Source organism: Brachyhypopomus gauderio, chromosome 17 (genome assembly GCF_052324685.1).
Source record: "Brachyhypopomus gauderio isolate BG-103 chromosome 17, BGAUD_0.2, whole genome shotgun sequence".
Lineage (NCBI taxonomy): Eukaryota > Metazoa > Chordata > Actinopteri > Gymnotiformes > Hypopomidae > Brachyhypopomus > Brachyhypopomus gauderio.
The window spans coordinates 9,701,876-9,729,115 of NC_135227.1; the positions used below are offsets into that span (position 1 = coordinate 9,701,876).

Here is a 27,240-nt window from a genome sequence, read left to right on the forward strand (position 1 = left end):
TACATAAAGAATGTTAGCTATATTCTCTTGAATGATTGGCAGTCCTGTAGTAAAGCAGAGCTCAATGTCAACCTTGGATACAGGATTTGTGTCCCGCTTTTTTAATGAGCGGTGAACTATGTAATTAGACCCGATGGGGACAGTATTGGACCAAACTGGACTGGACGGACAGCGTCAGACGTCGTGTTGTGAATGGAGCTGACCCCGAGGAAGCGCAGGGAGCAGCTGAACTGTTCTCCACTGAAGAGGAAAAGCAACAGTGCCGACTACCACAACTGTGTTCACTGGGTTAGAAACCGCGGTTATTAGGATATTTGGGGATGCAGTGATTTACTTTCAGCAGTGACCAGGAACAACAACAGCTAAATCGTGGAATGCGTATGGTAAGTAAGAATTACTGGTAATTCTGGTAATCACCGAAGATGGCTGACAATTATAGGGAATTTCGAGATTTATTGTTATTTTACATATTTTATTTACCATCACGCATACATGTATAAGTCTCACCTATTATGACGGAGCTCCGCAAGAATGTATTTATTGCTAAAGCACCCCCTCTAGTGGTCATTTTAATTAACCGATTTTAACTAGAATTTTTGCTGCTGAAATAGCAGTATACACAATCGCAGTTAACCTATCCAAAATAGTAAAAGATAATCAATGCAAAAGCACAAGTTTTAAAAAAGTACGGCTGTATGGAATCTGTAGGAACGCGAAGATCCAGACACGAGTGAATCTGTTGTGCTGTTTATAGAAGATTGCAAAGCAGTGGAAGTATGAGCTGTGAGCTCGTTATGATGTTTACTAGCACAGACGTGGAGCTCGCAATTCTTTACCTTGTAACATGAGACAAAATCATGGTTTTACTAAGCCATACAAATTCAGAGTAGAGCAATATCTCATGCGCCCACTAGATGTCACTCTTGTCACACAGTAAATAGCACAGACTCCTCATCTCGGGAAATGGAAAGAAATCATATGCTCGGCGGCACAAGTTTCTTAGTTCAAAGCGTTTCCTGGGTCTAGTCACCTTAACTTCAGTATTAAAAAATAAATTCGTTATCTATTTCTGCTTCAGGGATTATGTACTCTTTTAATAACTCTGATTTCCTGAATGGATTCAAACTGTAATGTGTTTAGTGCTTAATCTGCTCGACTGATCTAACACATCTAACATTTCTATTTTAAAGAATAGAATGAAGTAAAGGGACTGTAGTGAAATAATATAATAATATGACATGGCACATTAACACAAGAACTATTCAAGCAATAATTTCCTAAAATTTATATATATATTTTTTACATTTATCAGATAAACAGTCTATAAAAATTGCAATTTTTCCATATTTTGCTTAAACCATTGCTTCTTTATCCTTATTTATTTTGGTATTATAAAGGCAATACCCGTTATGTACAGTTGACAAACTCATATGTTTAAACAGGAGCACTATGTAAAACTAAAATTTGTAAAGGTGTAGTAATTGTAAGAGCTATGAGTTGGTGAGAGTGAAGCCTCTCTCGTATTCTCCAGGTGCTGTGTACCTGATACGTACAGACCTAATGAGATGCTCTATGAATTCACACTATGATTCCCAATAAGGACGGTATGGGGAGATGGACAGCCCGTGGTCATTAGGGAGGTTTCAGGTCTAGCCTTCTTCTCTGCCTCTTTCTCCTGTGATCTATCATTCATGGCCTTCATTTAAAATTGCGTGAAATATTTAAAGTTGGCTGGAGTTTTTCACTGGGCTTTGGCTGTGACCTCCCCTCAGTGCCTGCAGTCGGGGTTGAGGAAGTAGGAGAGAGACGATGGAGAGGAGGAAGAGGGTGAGGAAGAGCGAGAGTCTCACGCTGCTTTGAAAGGCAGGGCTGCGTGTTGTGGAGCGCGGCAGCTGAGTTCTCTCTCCCTGCCGCGTCTGAATCACGGTGGCGCGGTAAGCGACATGCCTGCCTCCATCTCTCTGAACCGCAGTGGAACGCATGCAGAAATGAAACACTTCTAAGGAGACGTTGGTTTTCCCCGTTTATTCAGTGTCTCTGTTGGAGTTACAGTGAGATCAGTATAGCAGATGACACGGAGGGCACAGTCTGCTTTACCAGCTAACTGAAAACCCAGTGAAGATACTACGAGGTACGAGAGAGCATCAAATATACCCGTGAGCTCCTGTTCAACAGAACGCAAATATACTGGACCCCTGCCAACGCGGCACAGGCATAGAACAGCATGACAGCCCCGCACCCAGGGAGGGAGGGGGGCAGAAAGAACTGCCCCGCACCCAGGGAGGGAGGGGGGCAGAAAGAACTGCCCCGCACCCAGGGAGGGAGGGAGGGGGGCAGAAAGAACTGCCCCGCACCCAGGGAGGGAGGGGGGCAGAAACAACAGCCCCGCACCCAGGGAGGGAGAGGGCAGCCTACTGCGGGGGAGAGAGCAGTGGTTGCATGTGGTGCAACTGCGGTGTGTGGGGCTCAGTTCCCTCACGAGTTGTGAAACCAACGATGAGTGACACGATAAACTCACACGTTGACCTGCTTGTGTCATAAGAAAACAAGAGTCTAGAAAAAAGAACATAAAGAAAATAAACGAGGACAGAAATAAAAGCAAAATCAGTGATGTGTGGTGTTTACTGGAGATGAACTGAATGGAAAATAAATGATGCCAATTTGTAACGAATCCAAGAGAAGTTTATTATGAAAATGACACCTGTAAGATGGTAAAAAACCGTGTTACAGAAAGACAACCATGTATGACATGTCTGCTTAAACTGATGAAAACCTACAAAAGTATAAAAGAACCCTGTTGGAAAATGAAGTATGTACATTTCTGAATTGCAGCATTATTCATGGTAAATGAAAAAAAAAAGATGTTTTTCAAAAAAATAAGCCAGGCACTCAGTTAGCTTCAGTTAGTAACGTTTCTCTTTTTTTGGAAAAAATAAAAAATAAACACAACTTAAAAAACAAAACAAAGAAAAGCAAAATAAAAATGTACCATAGTTTTCTCTTTTTAATATTTTAATTTGTTGTATTTAGAGTTTATAACACTGTTAACACGGATACTAAGAGAACCTCTTTCTCCCGTATTTAGCTACTTGGCACCAAGTTCCTCATAAAAGAATCTGTATAATTGTACAAGAAATAGTTAAAAACACAGACACAGTTTTCACAGGTAATGAAGTGATTTTTCATATTGTAATTTTAAACACTATTTATCTGACAGCAGCTGAGATTAGTTTAAGATTAAATCACCAGCACTCATTTTGACACAACACAGAAACATTGAGACAGCTCGCCCGGCTGGTCTGCTTGTAACATATGGGTGTATTTCCTGGTCCACAGTGTCTGTTTCTGAGCTGCCCCCCCCCCCCCCCCACCCCCCACTAAACCTCCAACAGTGACACCAAGCTCTCCTGCAACTGCCCCTAACAGCAAGCTCACTAGCATTTTTAAAAACACCAATATAGTGACCTGGGTTTGAGTAACATCACATCTGCACAGAAACCACAGACAGGAGTTTCCTGATTTTCGGGAGTTGCCCGATTCAGTATAAAGACACGAGGCTTCCCTTCCTCACTGCAGGACAGACTAAAAAACACTGAACTCTACCAAAGCTGCTGGACCTAACGAAACCGAGTAAAACCAAACGATCAACTTAGTAAACATGCATTTCCAAAACACCTATAAAAATAGATTTTATAGTGCGAAATTTTTGTCATCTCTTTAGAAATCTTTAAAATCATTTATTGTCCTGAAATACTGCCATGATCATTGTTTTATTTGATTACCTGTGAGTTGCAGGGTCCTTGAAGTCAACAGGTTGGTGGAAACCAATGAAATACACCCAATGCACGTGAGAAGCTCAAGGGACTCTGGGAATGTTTCTCAACTTGGGCTTTTGAGGTTCCAGTTTAGACTTTAGGTCTAAATGCTACTTCAGTTTTAATCCCCATCAGTTTTGAGCTGGAAACAGCAATCCCAGAATTCCTCAGTGGCAAAAAATGGCTCCTTAAACCTTTGAGCTAGTTAAGAGTCTTTTATCTCTGAGAGAGAGAGAGAGAGAGAGAGAGAGAGAGAGAGAGAGAGAGACAGCGAGAGAGAGAGAGAGAGAAAGAGAGAGAGGTCTGTAGACTACACGACAGCAAAGCAACCGCAGGAACATAAAAGGAACACAGACAGAAAGTAAGCAGCAATAAAGGTGACTCTACATTGGAAGGCCACCACACAAAACCCACTAACCTCCACGGATTCACTAAGACTGGAGGGGGAGGGGGAGGGGCAACCGGGGTTTCCCTGCCCTAGCCCACACTAGCACAGAGAGGACAAAGGACGAAACGGCTACGTCAGCTCGGTATATACTGCATATAGTAACACACACTGAAATCGCTATGGAGAGGGACAGCCAATGACACTTACACATTGTACACATTGTTACGGTTATCACGCTTGGTAATAGATGACGTGATGGACGGCTGCCAAAAGATGAGCATTTTTCTTCTATTTTATTACTATATTCTTTCTTTTTTTTCAAATGATAATTCACAGTGTTTTTTAACATCAAACTGTGACAGTATTTTTTTGGCAACAGTGGGAAAAAATTAGGAATGTGATTTTTCAAAACACATTTTTGATTGAAAATGCATGTCCTTATTACAATCTCCTTGATATGTGGTTTTCAGAGTTCATGAAGGATATAGGTAAACTGATTTTGTGATATTGGTGGTAAAAGTTACCAGGCTTCCAATGACAAGAGGGAGTGAAAAAAAAACTCTGACCAAAGCCTGTTAGAGTTTCACATTCATTTTCAAGTTTATGATGCAAAAAATTAGCCTCAGTTACACTGAGAGAAAAAAAGTGATTCACTTAAAAGGTAGAAACAGAATCGGCTTGCTCCAGATGCCTTTCCTGGCCCAATCAGATCAAGCCAACTTAAGTGCCTTCACCACTCTCTGGCCCAATCAGATTGAGCCACCTTAAGCGCCTTCACCACTTCCTGCAGGGGATGAACCCAGGGAAAAATAAACGTGTCTGTTAGAGGTTTGATTTTTCAGTAGAAAATCTCTCAGGTTGTCACTCGTGCTGAGCTCTGGAACAGTACCTACATCAGCCAGCTGAGGGAGGATGAGTTGATGATAGCACCATGGATCTGGAAAAAGATGGAACTGGAGGAATCTCACACTGACCTGTTCCAAAGTCCTGGGAGTTTGTAGTGACATTCTGTTCACAGGTCAATACCCGGCTAAATTGCTTATTTTCTTAAATGCATGATTTGTAAGTTAAATCTGAGCTATAAAAAAACGAAGAAAAAGCCTTATTTCTAAAATACTCTTCCCTCATTAAGAAAGAACCCTAAACCCTTTCAGTGAAGTCGTCAGGGCAACACCCTTTTGTCAACGTCAAACTTGATCACATCAAGATATTGATAAAAATGAGAACAGTTTCTTTTCATGTCAATCTCCTTTTAGAATTGCCTTTAAGTCATAAAAGTACACCTAGCTTCACCACAGAGAACCCAGCCGCCACAACGCCGTGACTTCTCTGTGGTCAACGGAAACTCACGGACACGGAGAAGAGCCTGTTTAGTTTGAGAAAATGTCACTGACAACCAGAGAAAGAATAGAGAGGACAAGGAAGAAGAGGACGCAGGAGAAAAGAGAGAAAGAACGACACAAGAAGAGAAACCATTCATTTCAGTTACACAAGCTCAATTGCTTGAAATTCAAAGTGCTAGAACATTCCATCTCATCCCCCTCAACTTGAAACACAGTCTTATGCCTCTACAGATTCATTTGAACACAGTTGAAGTCGAACACAGTAATATGGTCTCGGTGGTTTGGTTCAATCCTCCTTGCGCTCTAGAGCCTGCGTCGTGTGGATGCCGTTGCTATAGACTGGGAATGGAAGCGTGGAGAAGAGTCCCTCTGCCGTGGTGAAGACATTGGAGGCGGGCATCTGCGTGAGCCCCGCCCCACTGACCGCGCCCCCGAACGGGCCGGACATGTTGAGCCGGTGCACGTGATGGTACAGCATCTCCATGGGCGTCTTGGGGTCGATGCCGAACCCGGGCCCGTTCACGTCCACAAAGTTGACGGCGGCGTGCGTGTTGGGCAGCAGGTTGCCCTGCATGGCCAGGGTGACGTCTGCGGGGGCGTAGCGGATGGTGCCGGTGGTGTAGACGCGCGGGGTGGCGGTGCTGGTGGCCGCGAGCGTGCCCGTGACCCGGTGCACCAGGGGAAGCACCATGTTCCCCGCCTGCAGCCGCTGGAGCGCCTCCAGGTCGCTGCTGTAGAGGAGGGGCCCTTGTGAGGTGGGCGTGGCCTGCTGCTTGTCCCGCGGCGAGGCCGAGAGAGGCGGGGAGAGCGGGTCGGACGTGGACGAATTGGAGTGCGGGGCCAGGCTGGCGGAGGCGGGGCCGGAGGCGGGCCCGGAGGCTGAGGTTTGGATGCTGTTGCTGCTACTACTGTTGCTATTGTTGGGGAAGCTGGGCTTCCTGCCAGCTGCCCCGCCCTCTGTGCCGGGAGGAGTCAGGACGGAGTCTGGGATGGCGACCTGCAGGCTGGCAGACTGGGGGGAGGGGAAGGTGTCGTGGGGGGCTGGGGGCTTCGTCATGCTGTACGGGGACTCGTTGCGAGAGATCTCCCGGTTGGGCGGGTAGTTCCAGATGCTGCTGTCGTTGTCGAAGTTGATGGGCTCGGCCATCTCCGTTTTGATCTTGAGCACCGAGGCGCTGGTGGGCGAAGGGGGGGGCAGCAGGGGCGGCTGCTCGCTCAGCGGGGGCTCCATGCTGCCCGGGCTGGGGGTGGCCACGGTTGCCGGGGGAGACAGTCGCAGCCGCTGATGCCCCACCTCCCACTTCTGCTTTTTCCTTCTTTTCTTCCTCTTCTGGTGCTTGCTGGCCGCCGGGCCACTCGGCTCCCCTACGCTGTTGCAGTCCTTCATGCCTCCTTCCTCTTCCTCGTCCTCTTCCTCGTCGTCATCATCCTCCTCTTCCTCCTCGGAGGAAGACGAGGGCGACGCCCGGAGCTCGGCCGGGTCCCCGTCGCCGTAGCGCTCCACCTTGATGTGCAGGCCGCCCAGCTGGGTGAGGCGCTCCTCCTTCAGCTCACAGTCGGAGGGCTCCAGGCTGTCGTCGCTGTCCTGGCTCTCTGCGTTGGAGGAGCTGTCCCCCTCCTCCTGCCTCCTCATCTCCTGCTCCGACGGCCGGCCCGCGGGCTTCTTACTGTCCGACTCCGGATCCTCACTGTTCTCTGAGGACTGATTCCCCTTTCCGTCTGACTTGGAGTTGTCGTTGTCTTCTGGAAGAGAAGAGGGAGACGGGGGAGGGGCAGGGATTAAGACCACCTACAGTTGATCTGCTTTGTGTTATGGTATATAAACACACACACACACACACACACACACACAATACACACACGATACACACGTTGTGTGCAATCTGGGTGCAAATATACATGAAGTGGGTTTGAATTCAGCAGTTTTCCGAAACAATACAAGATATTAAATTCTTAAACTTTTTGGCATACATTTAAACATTATCATGAAAATTTCCATTTGGATATTGATAGGGTAATTTGTTTTTAAATGATACGGTGCAGATGCAGATGGTTATAGATCTGTTGATGAGGGAGGAAGCCATCACAGATGTTATATTTGCAGATGGTGTGATATAGTTGGGACACGCAGGCTGTCAGATCTGTGGTGCAGTACTTTTAGCAGAAGTTGCAGTCATCACTAGGTGACTAATCATCTGACTCCAATATAGACAAGGGAGTTGTGCAAATTGCTTTACATCTAATTTAGGTCAGGTTCCCTGGTCCACGTGTAACCACAGTAGTACACACAAGTTTACAAATGACTAGATTGTTATCCAACGCTGACTTATTGAAAACATGTCACCTCCATTACTGTTACAAGAGGATTAATTATCCCCCAAAGTAATAGCTTTTATCTTCAGTTTTCATCTGTGTCTTTTTTCTCATGGATCTGGTACACACCCTGATCAGTGTTTTGGTTACATTAGTAGTAACAGAAAGACACTGTTAAGAGATTGAGGGTGCATGAGTTAGGGAGAGGGAGAGGGAGAGGGATAGAGAGAGGGAGAGGGAGAGAGAGAGGGAGAGAGAGAGAGAGAGAGAGAGGGAGAGAGAGAGAGAGAGAAAGAATGGAGAAATGGAGAAAGTGCAGCCCAGTGCAGTCCAGCTGTGGCTGACAGGGAACATAACCTTTGTGGCCAGAGGGCAGGTCAGACTCAGGTGTCAGACTCAGGTATCAGACTCAGGTGTCAGACTTTTCTGCGAGTCAGCCTCACCAACTTCCTGTGCCTGATTCCTCTGGAATCTTACTCATCTGCTGCAATGCAGATTTTTTTAAATGAACAAGGTTTAGCAAGTGTCATTGTTTGGTATCGTCCCGAAACAGGAGGAGCAAAGAGAAGATGTAGATGATGTAGAAGATGTACAGATGCAAACCTGCACGACATCACAGCTTCTCAAGCCTTGACCTTACAGACAAAGGCTTCAGCTCTTTTTGTGTTTGAGATAATTGCACTGCATGTGGTTCTGTCTGCAGTTCATGTATATAGTGTGGTCTGCCTGTAGGACCTGTGTGAGTGTAGGGGGGTAATAGAGGGGGAGAGAAGGGGTTAGCAGCCGAATACTACCAGAGTTTTCCTTTGAGTCAGATTCCGAGTCTGATGTTTCTGAGGACTCCGATGTCTTCTCCGGCAGGTTCGGAAGCTGTGCGATGTCCATGGGCGTGTCTTTGTATTCTGGATTACTGGCCACCAAAGGCAGAGAGACAAAGAGAGAGAGAGAGAAAGAGAGTGAGAGAGGAAAAGAGACAAGTAAGTCATTAACAGTGCTAGTGGAGCAGCTGGGAGGAGCGGGAAGCGTGCTCTCACCACTCGTGAACATCTCAAACATCCTGATTGATCCAGCGCTCCCTGAAGCCCACCCTCCTCTAATGATCCTGCTCCGAGGTGCCACTTGCCCCTGCTGCGTGTGTGTGTGTGTGTGTGTGTGTGTGTGTGTGAAGGGGTGGGGGAGTGGGGGTTGGAGGATTAAACGAAGGCTTAGGGAGATCTCTCTGTTTGGCTGATACTGCCTCACAGTCGCAAATGAGAAATCTACCTTTCTTATGGGTATTGAACAAATAAGCGTCCCAGTAATTTGACATAACACGCAAATGAAAGAGCCCCTGTGTGTGTGTGTATGTGTGTGTGTGTGTGTGTGTGTGTGTGTTTGTGAAAAAGAACCCTCTGTGCATGTGTGTTCATCTAAAAGAGCCCCTGTGTGTGTGTGTGTGTGTGTGTGTGTGTGTGTGTTTGTGAAAAAGAACCCTCTGTGCATGTGTATTCATCTAAAAGAGCCGCCGTGTGTGTGCGTGTGTGTGTGTGTGTGTGTGTGTGTGTGTGTGATAGAGCCCCTGTTTACCTAAGCACATAGTTCACCCAGATGATATTCTTCTCATTGGCGTTCTTGGCGTTGATGGCGATGGTGGCGCTGGACTGGATCCAGATATAACCTCCACTCTTTTGGATCCAGCGGTAGTATTTGGTCACACACTGGCCCTTATTCATCACTGTACAGAGACATCAACTGCACATTAACAACACCTCCTTCAGTTATTTACAATATTTAGAGGTTTGAAAATAACAGTAGCCAAGAATCTCAGAGTATTAAGGTTGGCTATATAGCTTTTATCGTTTCCTCACAGATAAGAGCACAGTACTGTCACAGGACCAGCAGAGGGCGCTGTGACTGCTTGCAGTGCCTTCAATGCTGTGTCCTTGGCTCAAGCAGGCTCAAGTAAAGACTGTGGTGGTTGGCTGCAATAAATTTGGCTAAATTAAGTGCTAAATGGTTATCTCAACCAATATGTATTTGCATTAATCAATTCTCTGTAAAGCTGAAATAGTCTGAATTAGGGAGAAGCTGTGAATTTATATTCTTAGTTTAATTACAACCACAAAAAAAGAGTTCCTTGAGTATAATTTATACAAAAATAAGACCAGTAATTAAAACTATTAAGGACTAATAACATTGTTTAATAAGCCATACCAGCACTATAATAATTGACTTCAGCTCAATGACTGCCTTCTTTTACAGTAAATGTTAAATGAACAAATAAGAAAACTGAGACAAAATATGTTGTTTTTCTGACTTTAGCCCAGAGCCAGTGGCCTTGCCCTTGCTTTAACCTTCACCATCTCCACACCAAACACAGTGTGGTACAGAATACTGAAGCCCACACAGCCGTCTCAGAGCAGTCCAACTCGCCTGCAGTTCATTTCAGTCAACAGAACCGAACAGACCTCTTCAACCACAAGTTACAAATGAGTTAAAAGTGTAATTAGACAGATTAACATCAGGTTTTTAGAAGCTGCTTATAGTAAAAGGTGAAAAATGTCCATTTAAAAGTGATTGTGTCCAGATTGTTGATTTTATTCTGTTATTTTAACCTAATGAGGTCGTTTGTATCTACATTAGCATCAGCAAACTGCAAAATAAACAATGAAAATACAAAAACAAAACAAAGCATTTGCATCTTTGCCCCCGTCCCGCCCCTCCCCTACCTTGGCCCTGCCCCTCCCCCACATTAAGCATGTCCCTGCCCCACCATAACCCCACCCAGCCATACCTTAACCCTGCCTCTGCCCCACCCAGCCGTACCTTAACCCTGCCTCTGCCCCACCCAGCCCTACCTTAACCCTGCCTCTGCCCCACCCAGCCCTACCTTAACCCTGCCTCTGCCCCACCCTGCCCTACCTTAACCCTGCCTCTGCCCCACCCTGCCCTACCTTAACCCTGCCTCTGCCCCACCCCTGCTCCACCTCTCTTTTGCCTCCACCCAGTTAGTCACCACTGCCATGCACAGGCATGTGGGCCTTAAATTTTAACCCCTTTCACTTACACTGCCATTAAATCAATCAGGACCTGTTTGCACTATTGATTTAGTGGTAATGAAACTGACCCTTTGCTCTTTCTCTTTCTTTCTCTCTCTCTCTCTCTCTCTCTCTCTCTCTCTCTCTATATATATATATATATATATATATATATATATATATATATATATATATATATATATATCTAGAGTCAATGGCAGCCTTTGGAGGCATTAAAAGGAATTCGGCATCTTTAATCTGGCTGTTCTCTCCTGAAGCCTCAGGCTAGCCTGCAGGATGGGCTCTCTCTCCCCCATCACACTCTCTCTCTCTCTGTGCCTTGCTCTCCCTCTCTGTGCCGGGCCCCTGTCCTTCAGTTCTGTTTAATCACTTGGATCCTTTCCATAATAGCAGCTACCTTTCAGATACCCTTTACCCAGCGTGGCCCCTACAGGCGGAGGGAGAAGTAGGGGGAGTCACCGTCATATAAAAGTAAGTAATTTACACCCGTGAAATTGCTTTATGGAAAAGTCCTTGCAGTCCATTGGGGTATTATCGTAAAGACAAGCTCTTTATGAATGAGGGAGGGAAGGCATGGGGAGAAGAGCCTTCCCTGCAAGCTCCGCCCACTGGACTGAACACAGGACTCTGTGGAGCTGAAATGTTGTGCTTGGTGCTGCACTCTGAATGGCACATGGGGGTGACCTAACCTCCCTGAGCCAGAGAAACGGCTACATGCTAATGCCCTTTAGGCAGAGACAGACAGGTGTGAGTAAATGTGTTCTATAGACAGAGACAGGTGTGGGTAAATGTGTTCTATAGACAGAGACAGGTGTGGGTAAATGTGTTCTATAGACAGAGACAGGTGTGGGTAAATGTGTTCTATAGACAGAGACAGGTGTGGGTAAATGTGTTCTATAGACAGAGACAGACAGGTGTGAGTAAATGTGTTCTATAGACAGAGACAGGTGTGGGTAAATGTGTTCTATAGACAGAGACAGACAGGTGTGAGTAAATGTGTTCTATAGACAGAGACAGGTGTGAGTAAATGTGTTCTATAGACAGAGACAGGTGTGGGTAAATGTGTTCTATAGACAGAGACAGGTGTGGGTAAATGTGTTCTATAGACAGAGACAGACAGGTGTGAGTAAATGTGTTCTATAGACAGAGACAGGTGTGGGTAAATGTGTTCTATAGACAGACTGGTGTGAGTAAATGTGTTCTATAGACAGAGACAGACAGGTGTGAGTAAATGTGTTCTATAGACAGAGACAGGTGTGGGTAAATGTGTTCTATAGACAGAGACTGGTGTGAGTAAATGTGTTCTATAGACAGAGACAGACAGGTGTAAGTAAATGTGTTCTATAGACAGAGACAGACAGGTGTGAGTAAATGTGTTCTATAGACAGAGACAGGTGTGGGTAAATGTGTTCTATAGACAGAGACAGGTGTGAGTAAATGTGTTCTATAGACAGAGACAGACAGGTGTGGGTAAATGTGTTCTACAGACAGACAGACAGGTGTGGGTAAATGTGTTCTACAGACAGACATACAGGTGTATGTAAATGTGTTCTATAGACAGACATACAGGTGTATGTAAATGTGTTCTATAGACAGACAGGTGTGAGTAATTGTGTTCTATAGACAGAGACAGGTGTGAGTAATTGTATTCTATAGACAGAGACAGACAGGTGTGAGTAAATGTGTTCTATAGACAGATACATACAGGTTTGAGTAAATGTGTTTTTTAGGCAGAGACAGACAGACATGAGTAAATGTGTTGTTTTGGAAGAGACAGACATTATCAAATAATGTGGAACATCTCTGCCCATTATCAAATCTGTTTTTTTGAGAGATTATGTCCCAAATGTCCCAAAAGTCTGAGATTTCCCAAGTGTCACTAATATAATCAATGATGGACACACTGTATATCTGAACAGAAGACTGCTAAGACCTGCTTTTACAGACACTAATCCACCATCCTTTAATATACCTGTTTATGATAAATCCGTTAAAGGAAATGGATGTACACTCTTCTTCGTGTAGCAGGTGTGTTTTTCTCTGGTGCTAGAGTCTGTCTTTAAGCTCAATAAGCAGTGAAGGGAGTCTTTCATTAAAGTCAGTTTGAACTAGTCTACAGAGAATAGCGCAGTGAGTTTGCCTGGAGGCACCGAGCTCTGCTCTCCTGGGCTTTCTGGACTTTTCTGAACCCTCCCCTCCTTCATCCTTTCTCTTGGTGATGACGTGTGCACACACGCTCATGCACACACGCTTGTGCACAAATTAGGACGTGCACACGCACAGAGATTACATAGGGCGCAGAGCTGCATACCAGAACCCTTTGGGTCATTTGCAGCGCATTTTACCTGTAGGCCAGCTCACGGAGGTGAGGTCAGCTTCACCACATCATGGTTCAGCAGATAAGAAACATCTGCTCAACATCTACCGCCTCCGACAAGCATTCGTACTCGTACACCAATACAAACACATGGCGCCATGTTAGAACGTGCCCAACAGGGAAGGGCTGTCTGCTGCATTAGGCTTGGGCGAGGCACAAGGACTTGGGTTGTGGTTTTCAGAGGAGTTTCAGTTTTTCCTGTAGGTTTTTAACAGTTTCAGGTGGGACTGAACGAACGTCACGACGTGACAGCGCGGGGAGATGGCGGCATTAAAGGTTCGACATTCTCAAAAGGAAAAAGAAAATCCATTAAAATGTAGATGAAAGAGTAAAAGACAGCCCCCTGATTATGCCACTGACTTTGGTTATGTTTTCTAAATGGTAACCTTAGCACAGCTGTCATGTTTGTGATGTATAGTTTGGGTGGAGAGTGCGTGAGTGAGCGGTTTACATTAAAGGCTTGTTCTGTCTCAGTGGCGTTCACTCTTGGGCTGTTGTGTGTATGTTTGTCTATTCCAGTGGCGTTCAGTCGCCAACCAACACTCCTCCGCCACCACTCACTGTTCTATGAATGTATTTCTAATGCATCATCAAGCAGACCTCATAATAGATGTCACATGGAGGCAAAGTTACTCTATTTGCAGGCTGATGTGCATATATATATATGTGTGTATATGAGGGTGTGTGTGTGTGTGTGTGTGTGTGTGTGTGTGTGTGTGCATGTGTGTAACTATTTGCAGGTTGATGTGTGTGTGTGTGTGTGTATGCTAGCAGAGTGACACACTCTCATTCTGCTTGCTACATCTGATCTGATGGCCCTGTGTGACCTAATGTTCCTCTCTGATTGGCAGCCAGCAGGTACACGGCTGCTCTGAGCGGCACGTCTGGCCAGGCCCACCCTGATGAGCCTTTCACACCGACACTGATGACAGCGCCAATGATTGCTGTTAACGAAGCCGCACTAAAGCACACACCCTCACTAGGGCTTACACATGCTGGGACCTTTCTGTGCAAAAAGAAACTTTCTTGGCAATTAAGTTGACACAATTTATTCTACTGTTCTGGCCAGAGATGTTTGTTCTGAGACTGAAAGAGCCCTATTTAGATGTAAACCGACCTGTTTCTATACAAGCTTTTCTGCACACCTGTTACTCATGCTCTTGAAAACAGGGGGCTTGGTCACTGGTCACTGGCCCAGGGTCACAAGGTTACAAGGTCTTCATTGGCAACATGTTGCAGTTCTTACAGCTGTCAGTGTCCCTGTTTCACCACACATGTCCATTAAAACACTGATCATGTAGTCAGAAGATGTCCACTGACAAAGGGCTTGGGGGTGACTGACCCAACAGATGGAAATAGATTGGCTATATATTCTAACTGTGCACTTACGAGGTAAGTCTAATAAAGTGGTATTTCCAACACTGGGGCTGTGTACTATAAACACAGGTTGTATATTTTAATATCATCTGGACATATCATGACTGCTACGTGGACAGTTAACTTTTTGGTTTTCAAAAAAGCTGTAAAACCTGACCTGACGGTCATAAAAACAACTCTTTGCAACATTTCAGTTTGCTTAACGACTCCCTACACAAACACTGCGTGATGGCTGATAGATTAGATGAAAGCACAGATGAGATATGGCCGTGTCCGAACAAACCCTGGTGCCTCACGTCCTCTCTGGGCTCCATGTGTTCCAGCTCCTCTCTGGAATGAAAACTTCAGAACCAGGAGACTTCAATGTGCATCTCACTGAAATCGTTAAGATCATTTTAAAACAAAAATGTGAAGGGAATTAATGCTCCTGTTATAATGCTCCTGTTATAATGTTGCTGTTATAGTGTTGCTGTTATAGTGTTGCTGTTATAGTGTTTCTGTTACAGTGTTTCTGTTATAATGCTCCTGTTATAATGTTGCTGTTATAGTGTTTGTTATAATGGTCCTGTTATAGTGTTTCTGTTATAGTGTTTCTGTTATAATGCTCCTGTTATAATGCTCCTGTTATAATGTTTCTGTTATAGTGTTTCTGTTATAATGCTCCTGTTATAATGTTGCTGTTATAATGCTCCTGTTATAGTGTTTCTGTTATAATGCTCCTGTTATAGTGTTGCTGTTATAATGCTCCTGTTATAGTGTTTCTGTTATAATGCTCCTGTTATAATGTTTCTGTTATAATGCTCCTGTTATAGTGTTTCTGTTATAATGCTCCTGTTATAATATTGCTGTTATAATGCTCCTGTTATAGTGTTTCTGTTATAGTGTTGCTGTTATAATGTTTCTGTTATAGTGTTGCTGTTATAATGCTCCTGTTATAATGTTTCTGTTATAGTGTTTCTGCTATAATGTTGCTGTTATATTGCTCCTGTAACATTGAGACTGGCCATTCCTTGTATATCCACATTTATACAGACTGCTACAAGTATAATGGGTAAATGGTTAGACAGGGCAGACGGAAATGTGCAGACCTGGGCCTCCTCCACACCTCCCTCCCTCCCTCCCTCTCTCCCTCCCTCTAACTGTCTCATCAGTGGAACCTAGACCAGGGTTTCACTCCCTTCTCCTCTTTCTCTGCTGGGTTTCAAATCAAGGCCTAATCGACCCAATCTGGTGGCTTTTTAAGGCAAAGGGACAGTGCAATGCAGTGGTAATTGCACTCTAATTCAGTTGAACTCGCAATATCTAATCAGACAGCTCCAAATTCCCCCAGCAGCCCCAAGGACACTCGTCCTCCTCTGCAAACACCTAATAAAGTGAGGGATTTATCCCCCTCCCCTGCCAGGCCCGTCAAGCCCGCACCTCCACCCGCGCCTCCACCTTCACCACTTAAATAATGGCAAGCTGCCTAGTGCCAGGGCGAGCGTGCATTTACTGTATGAAACGCTACGCTGCTCTCAATGATGCTTTGAATCTCTGCCATCGCCACGGAGAGGAGGAGACAGGAGAGCGTGCGCGGTGGGGGTGGGGGAGGGGAACGTGCCCTGCCAAAACACACTTAGCGGATGATTTAGGTATTCAAAAGGCACGAGAGCTTCTCCGGACGGTCAGCGGCCCCCGCTGCAGAGGTCGATGAAAGCAGAGCCCTCTGAAGGGTTCAGGCCCTTCAAAGGCTTTTCCTGCGGGGTATTTGCCGTAATGAATACTACATGGTGTAAAAGTGTGATCAAAACACGCTGAGCTGTGTACGCCGGAGCGAAGCTTAACCTAAGAGGAGAGCCGAGGCTCACGCACGCAGGCGGATTGCGGAGAACCCCACCGCGCTCCTCAGCCCCACGCCGTCCCCGGCCTGAGCCGCACGCCCCGCTTCTGCCTAAGCCCACCAGAGAGTCCGAACGCAGAAACAAGGGCTTGGTTTTGGAATGTGAAAAAGCTATGTGTGCATATTTCTTACCGGTGCATATTTCTTACAGAGCTGATATTTAAGTCGGGGCTTATCTAAAAACCACTTATCACTAATCACAGCGTTAAACACACCAGAGGACGCAGCGAGGCCGGACCCAGAGCGTGCGGGAAAGGACAGCAGCAGCATTACATTGTTTCGTGCGATATGTGGATTCTTTCATGTCTTTCTGAGAAGGACACAGGACCTCAGTCATGCTTGCTCCTAAACACTCAGCACCTTAGTTGGCTTCAGCAAGAACAGTCCAGACATTGCTTTAACCACACACGGCATCTCAGTCTAATAAAAGGAAGAACTTTATGGGAAAAGCAATGGCTCTTTGCTCAGCTCCACACATTGGCTGGTGGTGCTAATGTTTAGACTGAGAGCCATGAATGTGCTTGCAACAGTGGTTGGCCAGGCGCGGGCCTGCTAGGGTGGAGAATTATAGCGTGTGTGGTTTAATAACACTCTAATCACTACCATGGAACAAGCTCTTCCTGCACGTTCAAGGCCCTTCAGCTGAAGGTGCCGTTGACCACTTACTGCCGTGAACCAGCAGACCACATAAATTCATGCTGGGTGAGTTCAAATACCGCCAGCAGCTCAGTTATGAGTGACAGTTATGTTCCGGCTACTACGGCCTGATGTTACTCACAGTCTAGATGGCTGTGGCGGATGCCCTCGACGTCTTCTGCGTGGATGAAGTGATAGCATCTTTTCCCAATAATGTCCACAGGTGTGAGGTCCATGTAGTCACTAATTCTGAAGAGAGAATGCAGAGTATTTTCAGTGTGTTTGTGTATAACTTCAACAAAGCAGCCACAGGCACAGGAGACGGATCAAAGCCACGCACTGCAGTCCTGTCTACAGTGCTCAACAACGAACAGTTTACAAAACCTCAGACGAAGCACTGATTGTACATTAGAGCCAACCGGAGTACGAATCAAAATCAAATTTAGAAAGATCAGAGCAGAAAATGGCATGTGAAGTGTGAACCTCTTGTGCTCATTTGTGACTGATTTTCAATGACACATGCCCTTGTATCTTAACATCAAGTGTACGGATACTAAAATAAAGATGGAGTGGTTAAAACCAGACTGTTCGACACTGGGAAGGATAGAGGACACGAGGGATAGAGAGACGGGGGAGGTGGCAGGGGAGGAGACAGGGTTAGACACGGGAAGACACAGGGTAAGAGACAGGGTACGAGACACAGAGACAGAGTAGGAGATAGGGTAAGACACAGGGAAAGACGCAGGCTTCGGGACAGGGTATGAGAGAGGATACAATTGCTATTAAACGTGTTCAGAGATGCTTTAGTGTGAAAATAACTTGGCTCTGTGCCAATGCCTCATAAATATGTTACACAGACATGCAGGCAAGTGGTCAAAAATTCAGCAGACATCGGGGTGACTTTAATCCCAAAGACATAAATAAAACTAATAAAACTAATAAGATATTTCCTTTCAGGCCAGATCGAAATGAAGATACTCTTATTCCTCAGAACAGAAGTGCAGAAGTGCCTTTCTGGTTTTGTAACTACGAAGTAAGACTCCAGACTTGTGTGTGTTTGTGTGTGTGAGAGAGAGTAAAAACCAAAACACAATTCTGAATGCATTTTTAAGGAGATTAAGACATATGATTCAGCACGTAAAGAGAGTAAAGAGAGGCTGTAGCAGTATGGGGAGAGAAGGCAGATACCTATTCTCACAGTAGACAATGTTGAGGTCCATGTTGACGCGTGTGACGAACATCTGGCAGTCGATGCGAACCTCGTTGATGGTGGGGGGCGGGAGGGCGTGGGCCACCACCACCATGCCCATGATCTGATTGGGCACCGACCTGCTGTGCGTCAGTGCCATCCTTATCCTCAGCCTGCCTGTGATGTGGATCACCTGTGAGGAGACAGAGCAGCGAGTCTGAGAACAAACCCCAGCATGACCCACAGTGCACAACCTTACCATACTGCACATTACCTGTGTACCATTACCATACTGCACATTACCTGTGTACCATTACCATACTGCACATTACCTGTGTACCATTACCATACTGCACATTACCTGTACATGAATTACCCATGCAGGCATTACCCGTGCACTATTACCTGTGCATACATGTGCACACATTACCCATGCACGCATTTTATGCGCACACACTACCTGTGCACGCATTACCTACGAACCCTTTACCCGTGCACACATTACCCTGTGCACACATTAACCGTGTATGCATCACCTGTGTATGCATCACCTGTGTAGACATTATATTCTCCACACAGCCCCAGACTGCACTCCAGTATTGGTGGCAAAATGCTTACTGGGGCTTGTTACGCTCTTCCAGGAATTAGTGCCACTGTGCTGTGTTACTTTATTTAATATGTTACAATGTGGACAAAGACCAGACCACATGACAGACCATAAAATCAACCTGTGTCCTGATCTGAGACAACTGAGAAACACAGGCATAAAGTATTAAGAAGCACAGGAAGAACCACACTATTGTCTATAAAATAACCACCAGTGTAATAATGCAAAGGAACTAATTACCTTTTTTCTAGCTTTAAAGTTTTGCAAAGCTTTAAAGTCTTTGTAGCCTCATTTTGCCCAGAGGAAGAATTGTCTAGATCGGCAGCCCCAAACATTTTTTTGTATCCATCCATTTTAATCACCCAGGAAAACGCCGGGGGGAATTGTCTTGTAGTTTTCATAACTTCTGACACTGGCTTTTCACTGGCTCACCTCTGAGATGTTATTAGCATCATTCATATAGACAGACTGGGCCCCTGAAGTCACTGGGCACCCAGGCTCCGAGAGCGCTTTGATGCTTGGCACTCTGCCTCTGGGGGACGAACCCAAACTCTGCCACTGACTCACTGCCACTTTAACTAAAAAGCGCCCCTCTCACAAGCCTGGATTTGGAGCTGTGACACTGCTTTAGCACTCGAGAAATCAAAGACCATCACAAATTAGGGGCCAATTACAGAGTTTGGAGCTTTCCAGGATTCTCGTTACTATCAGTTGGAATCAAAGGAGGAGATTTAGGATTTTTTTAGGCATCTCTGCGAAAAGAGGACAAAGAAAAAAAAAACAAAGCAAAACACAACAATAAAAATGCTTTGAGTGTGTGTGTGTGTGTGTGTGTGTGTGTGTGTGTGTGTGTGTGTATGTATATATGTGTTTGTGTGTGTGTGTGTGTATATACAGTATACAGTGCTGCTTGAAATCTTGTGAATTCCTTGAGTAGTTTAGATCTCACTGTTGTTTTACCATGATTTTATCTTATTTTATCATCACCAGTTTTTGTACATGACATGTCAGGTTTATGTTAGTTAATTCCATTTACTTGTGTTGAGGGAAATGTGTGAGTTGCCAGCAGACTACATGAAACATGGAATCAGAGCATGTGCAAAAGTAAATAGATCACAGCTGCACTGGTAACGTCAGTTAGGTAAAGAACCCAAGTGAGACGTCCTTGTGAAAAGATTTGGGCCACAATGATTCAAAGGGAGAGGAAGCCAACCAAACCTCTGTCATGCCAAGGCATGAAGAACACAGATCAACAATGGCAAGAGGAAAGGAGACGTCCGAGGACATCATGAAGATGTGATCTGGTGACAGCACATCAGTCTGGGGAAAGCTACAAGACCATCTCCAGAAGATCCCAGCTTCATCCATCTATTGTAAGACAAATTATTTACAAATTGAGGGCACTCAATGCAAATCTGCCTAGAAGTGGATGGCCATCAAAACCTACACCAAGAAGCACCAGAACATTCGTAATTCAGGTAACGGCAAACCCACATATCACCTCCAGAAGTTACAGACCTGCCTGGCAGCATCTGGGATAAATGTACATGCGTCTACAATCAGGTGAAAAATCAATAGACATGGCATTCATGGGAGAGTTGCTAGAAGGAAGCCTCTGCTCTCAAGAAAGAACAAAGTTGCCCATTAAAACTTTGCCAAAGCACTTGGACAATCCAAAGGCTTTCTGGAAGTCCACTCTCTGAACAGATGAGTCCAAAATTGAATTATTTGGCCACAATCACAGGCGCCATGTTTGGAGAAAAGTCAACACTGCATATAAAGAGAAGAACCTGCTCCCAACAGTGAAGCATGGTGGTGGAAATGTGAAGGTCTGGGCCAAAAAAACAGATGTGAGACGTTTGAGGTTACAGAAGACGTTTGGTTGAAGTAATGCCTACAAAAGGACTAACTAAAAGAATTACTTTTGTTGGAAGATCTTAAATTTTCAGGAGAGAGAAATGACTTTTGTTGAATAAATAAACATATATAGATTTTTCTGTGAGTTTTGGAAGGTCTGCATTACAAATAGAGATTTGGATGTTCATTTCATAGTTTTTTTCAAAAAACAATGACAATGTTTGGGTGGTTCACAAACTTTCAAGCAGCACTGTGTATTGTATATACATAGGTAGTAATTGATAGCCATAGGCTGATAAAGTTACTAAGGATGGCTACTATGCTTATACATAATATGGAACATTAACAATGCCCCTTTGGTCATTTTAGAGACCGTCAGATACTACATAGTAATATATAGTATTTGTTATGAGACATTAAATTTGTTATGGGACCTGTTTGGTGTTTTGTATATGAAATGCTCATATAACTCACTAATGCCCACTAACAAGTGGTAATATTTGAATATCCATTACTGTAATGTGTGGGCTGTGGGTGTTGCCTGGCTCTGTGATGACATGCGTGTGTGTGAGCTGACAGGGGAGCAGTAGTGTGTAGTGTGTGTTCAGGGGAGCAGGAGTGGGGAGTGTGTGCTCAGGGGAGCAGGAGTGGGGAGTGTGTAGTGTGTGTTCAGGGGAGCAGGAGTGGGGAGTGTGTGTTCAGGGGAGCAGGAGTGGGGAGTGTGTGCTCAGGGGAGCAGGAGTGGGGAGTGTGTAGTGTGTGTCCAGGGGAGCAGGAGTGGGGAGTGTGTGTCCAGGGGAGCAGGAGTGGGGAGTGTGTGTCCAGGGGAGCAGGAGTGGGGAGTGTGTGTCCAGGGGAGCAGGAGTGGGGAGTGTGTGTCCAGGGGAGCAGGAGTGGGGAGTGTGTGTCCAGGGGAGCAGGAGTGGGGAGTGTGTGTCCAGGGGAGCAGGAGTGGGGAGTGTGTGTCCAGGGGAGCAGGAGTGGGTAGTGTGTGTTCAGGGGAGCAGGAGTGGGGAGTGTGTGTTCAGGGGAGCAGGAGTGTGGAGTGTGTGTTCAGGGGAGCAGGAGTGGGGAGTGTGTGTTCAGGGGAGCAGGAGTGGGGAGTGTGTGTTCAGGGGAGCAGGAGTGGGGAGTGTGTGTTCAGGGGAGCAGGAGTGGTGAGTGTGTGTCCAGGGGAACAGGAGTGGGGAGTGTGTGTTCAGGGGAGCAGGAGTGGGGAGTGTGTGTTCAGGGGAGCAGGAGTGGGGAGTGTGTGTTCAGGGGAGCAGGAGTGGGGAGTGTGTGTTCAGGGGAGCAGGAGTGGGGAGTGTGTGTTCAGGGGAGCAGGAGTGGGGAGTGTGTGTTCAGGGGAGCAGGAGTGGGGAGTGTGTGTTCAGGGGAGCAGGAGTGGGGAGTGTGTGTTCAGCTCATCTGGACCGATGTGCGTTGACTGGTCTGGATCAGACAGAGAGACTGGCAGGTACTGACACACTCACACACAGATGTTTCCATACTTCATTGAGACATCACAACAGAACACCAGCAAAAGAAGATGTCTAATTATGGCCCGAAATCAAACACACACACACACACACACACACACACACACACACACACACACACACACACACACACACACACACACACACACACACACACACACACACACACACACACACACACACACACACACACACGCTCCCTCAGCTACTTGGAAAGGAGCACACCCTTTCAATCAATAAACATTCAAATGTATTAAACATATACAAAATGGAAATGATCCTTTCAGAAGCCCAAAGCTAGGGGCAGAAAGTTAGTTTGAAAACACAACTTCTGAAGTAATTGCCACAAAGAGAGTGTGGATGGTGAACTGCTGCAGGACAGCTCTTGGCAAGAACATCACAGGCCCTGGCAAAACATTACATATGCTTAGGATGCCGAACGCAAAGCAACACGGCGAGGGTTCACGCGGCCACACCGAAGCAGGCACACAGCACATCTCAATTTAATACAACCCAACATAACAAAGGGATCAATTTTTATAATTCATGGTTCAGCACACAATGCACTCTCGCCACGTCTGCCCTCTTCCCTCACTCTCTCACTCCACTCTCTCTCCCACCCCCATGCCTTTCTACCCCTCGTCTCTCTGTCACCCCCCTCTCCCCCACACTCTCTCCCCCCATACCCCCCCACACACTCTCTCTCTCCATTTCTCTCTCTCTCTGCACTTTCCCCTCTTCCTTCCCCTTGCTGGTGAATATAGAGGAGGTATACATAAGAAATAAGATTCATCTGTTCCTAGGGATTCTGGAGTGCTTTTGAAATGTGATACAGCACAAATAATGATGGAGAGCTTTTACATGAGTGCATTAAATGAGATGGGGGCTGAGATGTGCTGAAAAAAAGATGGGCTTAAGCTAGAGACGAATTCACTTTGATTTGACCTCCAGAGTGAAGAGGGGATATAAGCAGTGATGATGCACGCTGTGCCCCCCCCATCCCCAACCCCCCAAACCCCCTCCCCCCACAATCCCCTACACCTCCTGCTCGATGCTGCCATGCCTGTATGCAAAATTCATACCTCTATATTATGTAACAACACAAGCATTGACTTAATTCAAAGTAAATGTAATAGGAGGTGTCCTTGTCTGGCCAGTAACTTATGCACATGTGCATGTGTGAATATTTATGCGGAGGGGAAGTGCAGCTCCCTTTCTTCATGCTCATTTGCATCAATTGTGCATCCAGAAGGATGCTGGAGACAAAATGGGCAGATGAGGAGTGTGAGAGTGTTAAGACTCCGTCACACAGAGCCCCCGATCTCCCACACACCAGCCCGGACGGCAGCAGGGAGGCAGGGAGGAGGCTGGGTGATATATTCACACGAGCTGTTTCAATCATGTACTTCACATAAAGGTAGACGTCGCATACTTTGCACAAAGCCGTGTGTGCAAACAATCGTGTGCACAGTCATGTGCTAGTGAGTGAATGGATGAATAGAGAGTGTTTAAGTATCTCGCTAAGGCCTCTCTGATAAGAATAAAAATATTCCATTAATTTGTAAGATTGCAATTGGAGTGTGTCATTTTCTCTCTACACACGCACACGCACAAACATACAGTATATAAATAAATATACCAGTATATATATATATATATATATATATATATTTACACACACACACACACACACACACACACACATAAATATAACGTTAACGTTTATTATATATATTACATAATAGTGCTGGGCCGTATATATATATATATATATATATATATATATATATATATATATATATATATATATATATATATATATATATATATATAACACACACACAACTCCAATGACAATTCATTGTTTGTTCTTTGGGAAATGCTCTGAGCATTAAAACCTCAGTAGTATTGCTGAATACAGCATACTGTCTGAGAAGGGAGCTGAGGGCATATTAGTAGAGATGTAGCTTCTCCACGCTTCCCCAGATGCTGGTGTTAAACTCCCTCTAGACTGCAGGCTAAAATGTGAGACATGGCAGGGTAAAACCCATCCACATAACCTAAACAGCTCTAATCAAATAAGCAACACAGTCTGTCAGCGTAGTGGACGTAATATATTCAGCTAAACAGCATCTACACACTGCGTTAGCACACACAGGGGAGGCGTGATTGAGTGTGCCGAGACGTAGCTGCTCGGATGAAGAAGCAGAGGGCCCAGGCCACAGCGTTACCTTGTATCCGGAGGACTTGATGTGAACACCCCTCTTCGTCAGTGTGGACTTCATTCGGATGAAGAAGGAACGCTCCAGAGAGTTATCGGGAGAGAGGTGACCAGGACTGCTGGATTCTACTGCACCGGCAAACACAACAGAGATAGAAAGAGAGGGAGAGAGAGAGAGAGAAAGAGAAAGGTGGGTGGGGGGGTGAGGGGGGAAGAAAAATCCAATGACATTCCATTACTTGTGCAATACCGTACAGTGCAGTTAAGCCCCAGAGAGAAGAAGATATTAAACAGGTCTGGTGGGTAAGGTGGTTTGTAATAAGTTCTCATTGAGTTTCTATCATCCAGAGGTAGACATTTAATGGAAGAGCACAACTTGATGAAGAAGAAGCAGAAGAAGAAAAAAAAACACCAGTCAATAAAAGTTTGACAATGTTTTAATTATGTTTTCTAATAGCCGCAACTGCTGCCTGCTTCAGTGTGATAATTACTTTAACCTCGTCATAGCTAGCCGAAGGAGATGTAGGACAAATACATTTTACCAAGCTCGGTGCACGCGTGTGTCTCTTATATAAGAAGCAATTAAAAAAACCAGACTACAGTTCAGACAATAAAAGTTTCATTTCAAAATACATCTAGGAAATTATAAGTTGTAAATATTGTGCTCAAACTAGCTGAGAGTTGCCAACACAACAGAAGATGTTTTTGCTGAAAACAGAAAACCCCCCACCTCCTTCATTTGATCAGTCTGCCTACGCTACAACCTCCCTAGGTGTCTGAAGTAGGCGTCTGCTCATTTCAACCTGTCCGATTATTTAGCACCTAAAAATTAAAGAACCATTTATAATGGAATTAACCGCATTCCCATGACTGAAGTGAAATGAGATGAGGACCAGTAATGTTCACAATGAGACAATCTACATTTCAGACATCTGGAGAACTCCGGATGCCGACAAGATTGTGATTGGACAAGACTAAAAGTCACATGTCACATGGGATTACTGAAGACTACGGGACCTCTGTGAGAACATCTTTCGCCATTGTAATGTATATGACAGGACTGTAAAGCTAGACTGCAGTGACACTGCTTTGAAACTAAAGACAATGAGAAAAGAGGGAATGCAGTCTTTTCTCTCCTTTCTCTCTCCCTCTCTGTCTTTCTGTCTCTTTCTGAGGACATGAATTAAATGTCATTTAAAATCTAACTAGTCCTTTATCACTCTGGGGAAAAGGCAGAGCCATGTTATATTTAGTCATTTCATTTCTTCTGATTAAATATGAATTACTATGAAATTTTTCTCATCATCTAACACAGCAGAATATGGCAACGGCTTTTTAATACACTATATAAGCAAAAACTTCAGCTCTAAGAGTTTAATTCGCCTCTCTAATCCAATCACATCAACCTTATTTCTCTTATCAGAGATTCCCATTTTGAATTAAATGAGCTCATTAGTTTTAATCAAAGGCAGAGAGATCAAAACTTACACTTAAACGCTTCAGATCAGAGCTGTCAGTCAAGCGTAGAGTTCTATTTGACTAAAACACAAGATCAGAAGCCCTTAGAACTCTGTATTTTCATTAGGCAGGAGGCAGGCTTAAAGACACGCCATTCTTTTTTCCACACTGTATGAAACAGTGAGGTCATGTCCAACATGCCCTCTAAGAATTCTTACTGCAGGTAATGCCTGGAATAACAAACACACAGAACTGTTTTTAAAGAAACTCCTTTAAACTCCCCACTACACTGGTGCAGTGTTTTGTATAGTTTAGGTTCTGAATGTCCATAGCGTTGCATTGCAGTCTGTATATGATATAATTCAAGTCACAGTCTCTGAACAGCCCTAAGATCATAGAAGCTGCCTCACTGGGTAATAAGTCTCAAAAGAGGACAATTACAGCAACATCTCACAAAACTGAAGCACAACCGTCATACCACACTGAGCGACGTTGATGTCCATGAATAACTGGGTGGTTTTACCCTCAGGAGGGGGGTGGGGTGTCGCCTCTAGCGCGGAGAAGCTACCGGGGCCACACCAGTGAGGTAAAACCTGCCGCACCATCCCTAAGGAAGTGAACCCTGACACTGAGAGGGGCCATCATACCAAACACGGCAGATCAAACAACACAGGACCTATAGACCTGTGTGTGTGTGTGCATGTGTGAATGCATGCAATTACTACAGGATTCACTTGTGGTATAGATGACTTTGATGCTCTTTAAAGCACTCTGCCATTTTTGGATGGGATATCTTTGTACATCTGCTCTGATTTTTGTTTATGTGTTGTGTATCACATCCACCCCTAGAGGATTTACACCTGGAAATATGAAAAAAAGGATTTTAAAAATTCCTTTGTATGTCACAAAATCCTTCAGACCTCTCTTCAGATACAAGACTTATTTTTGTAAGTTTGAAATAAAATATCATGTGGTACACCAGTCTTCTACAATGAATCTGCACCTCATATAAAAGTGACAATATCTGAGTTGACATTTTAAAGGGAGAATATCATTTGTGTGAGAGCACAGTAATTTATGGTTTGGAAGGCAGTGGAATTAATTTTCTTGATGAAACCTTTGGGGATAGATGTCTCAGGGAGTAAATGATGAGATTTTAAAAGTATTACTCTCCATGCTGTGAGTGTTGACCATCAATAACAGCCTGGCAGACCACAAGGACCACTCTGTCTCCCCCCCCCCCCCCCCCCTCTCCATTTCT

General features: G+C 45.0%; 1 protein-coding gene across 4 annotated transcripts in view; it reads right to left on the bottom strand.

Annotated features, from left to right (window-relative positions):
* Positions 1 to 3,389: 3,389 nt before the first annotated feature.
* Positions 3,390 to 27,240, bottom strand: part of npas3 (neuronal PAS domain protein 3) — a 236,134-nt gene continuing 212,283 nt past the window's right edge. For 2 of the 4 annotated variants that reach the window (XM_076977898.1, XM_076977901.1), the window contains exons 7-12: positions 24,532 to 24,650; positions 18,355 to 18,548; positions 17,309 to 17,415; positions 9,426 to 9,573; positions 8,654 to 8,769; positions 3,390 to 7,289 (exon numbers count right to left, since the gene is read on the bottom strand). In XM_076977898.1, coding sequence (XP_076834013.1) covers positions 5,833 to 7,289; positions 8,654 to 8,769; positions 9,426 to 9,573; positions 17,309 to 17,415; positions 18,355 to 18,548; positions 24,532 to 24,650 — 2,141 coding nt within the window. In that variant the 3' untranslated portion in view covers positions 3,390 to 5,832. The remainder of the gene's footprint in view (positions 7,290 to 8,653; positions 8,770 to 9,425; positions 9,574 to 17,308; positions 17,416 to 18,354; positions 18,549 to 24,531; positions 24,651 to 27,240) is intronic. The other 2 variants (XM_076977899.1, XM_076977900.1) reach the window with 2 other exon arrangements.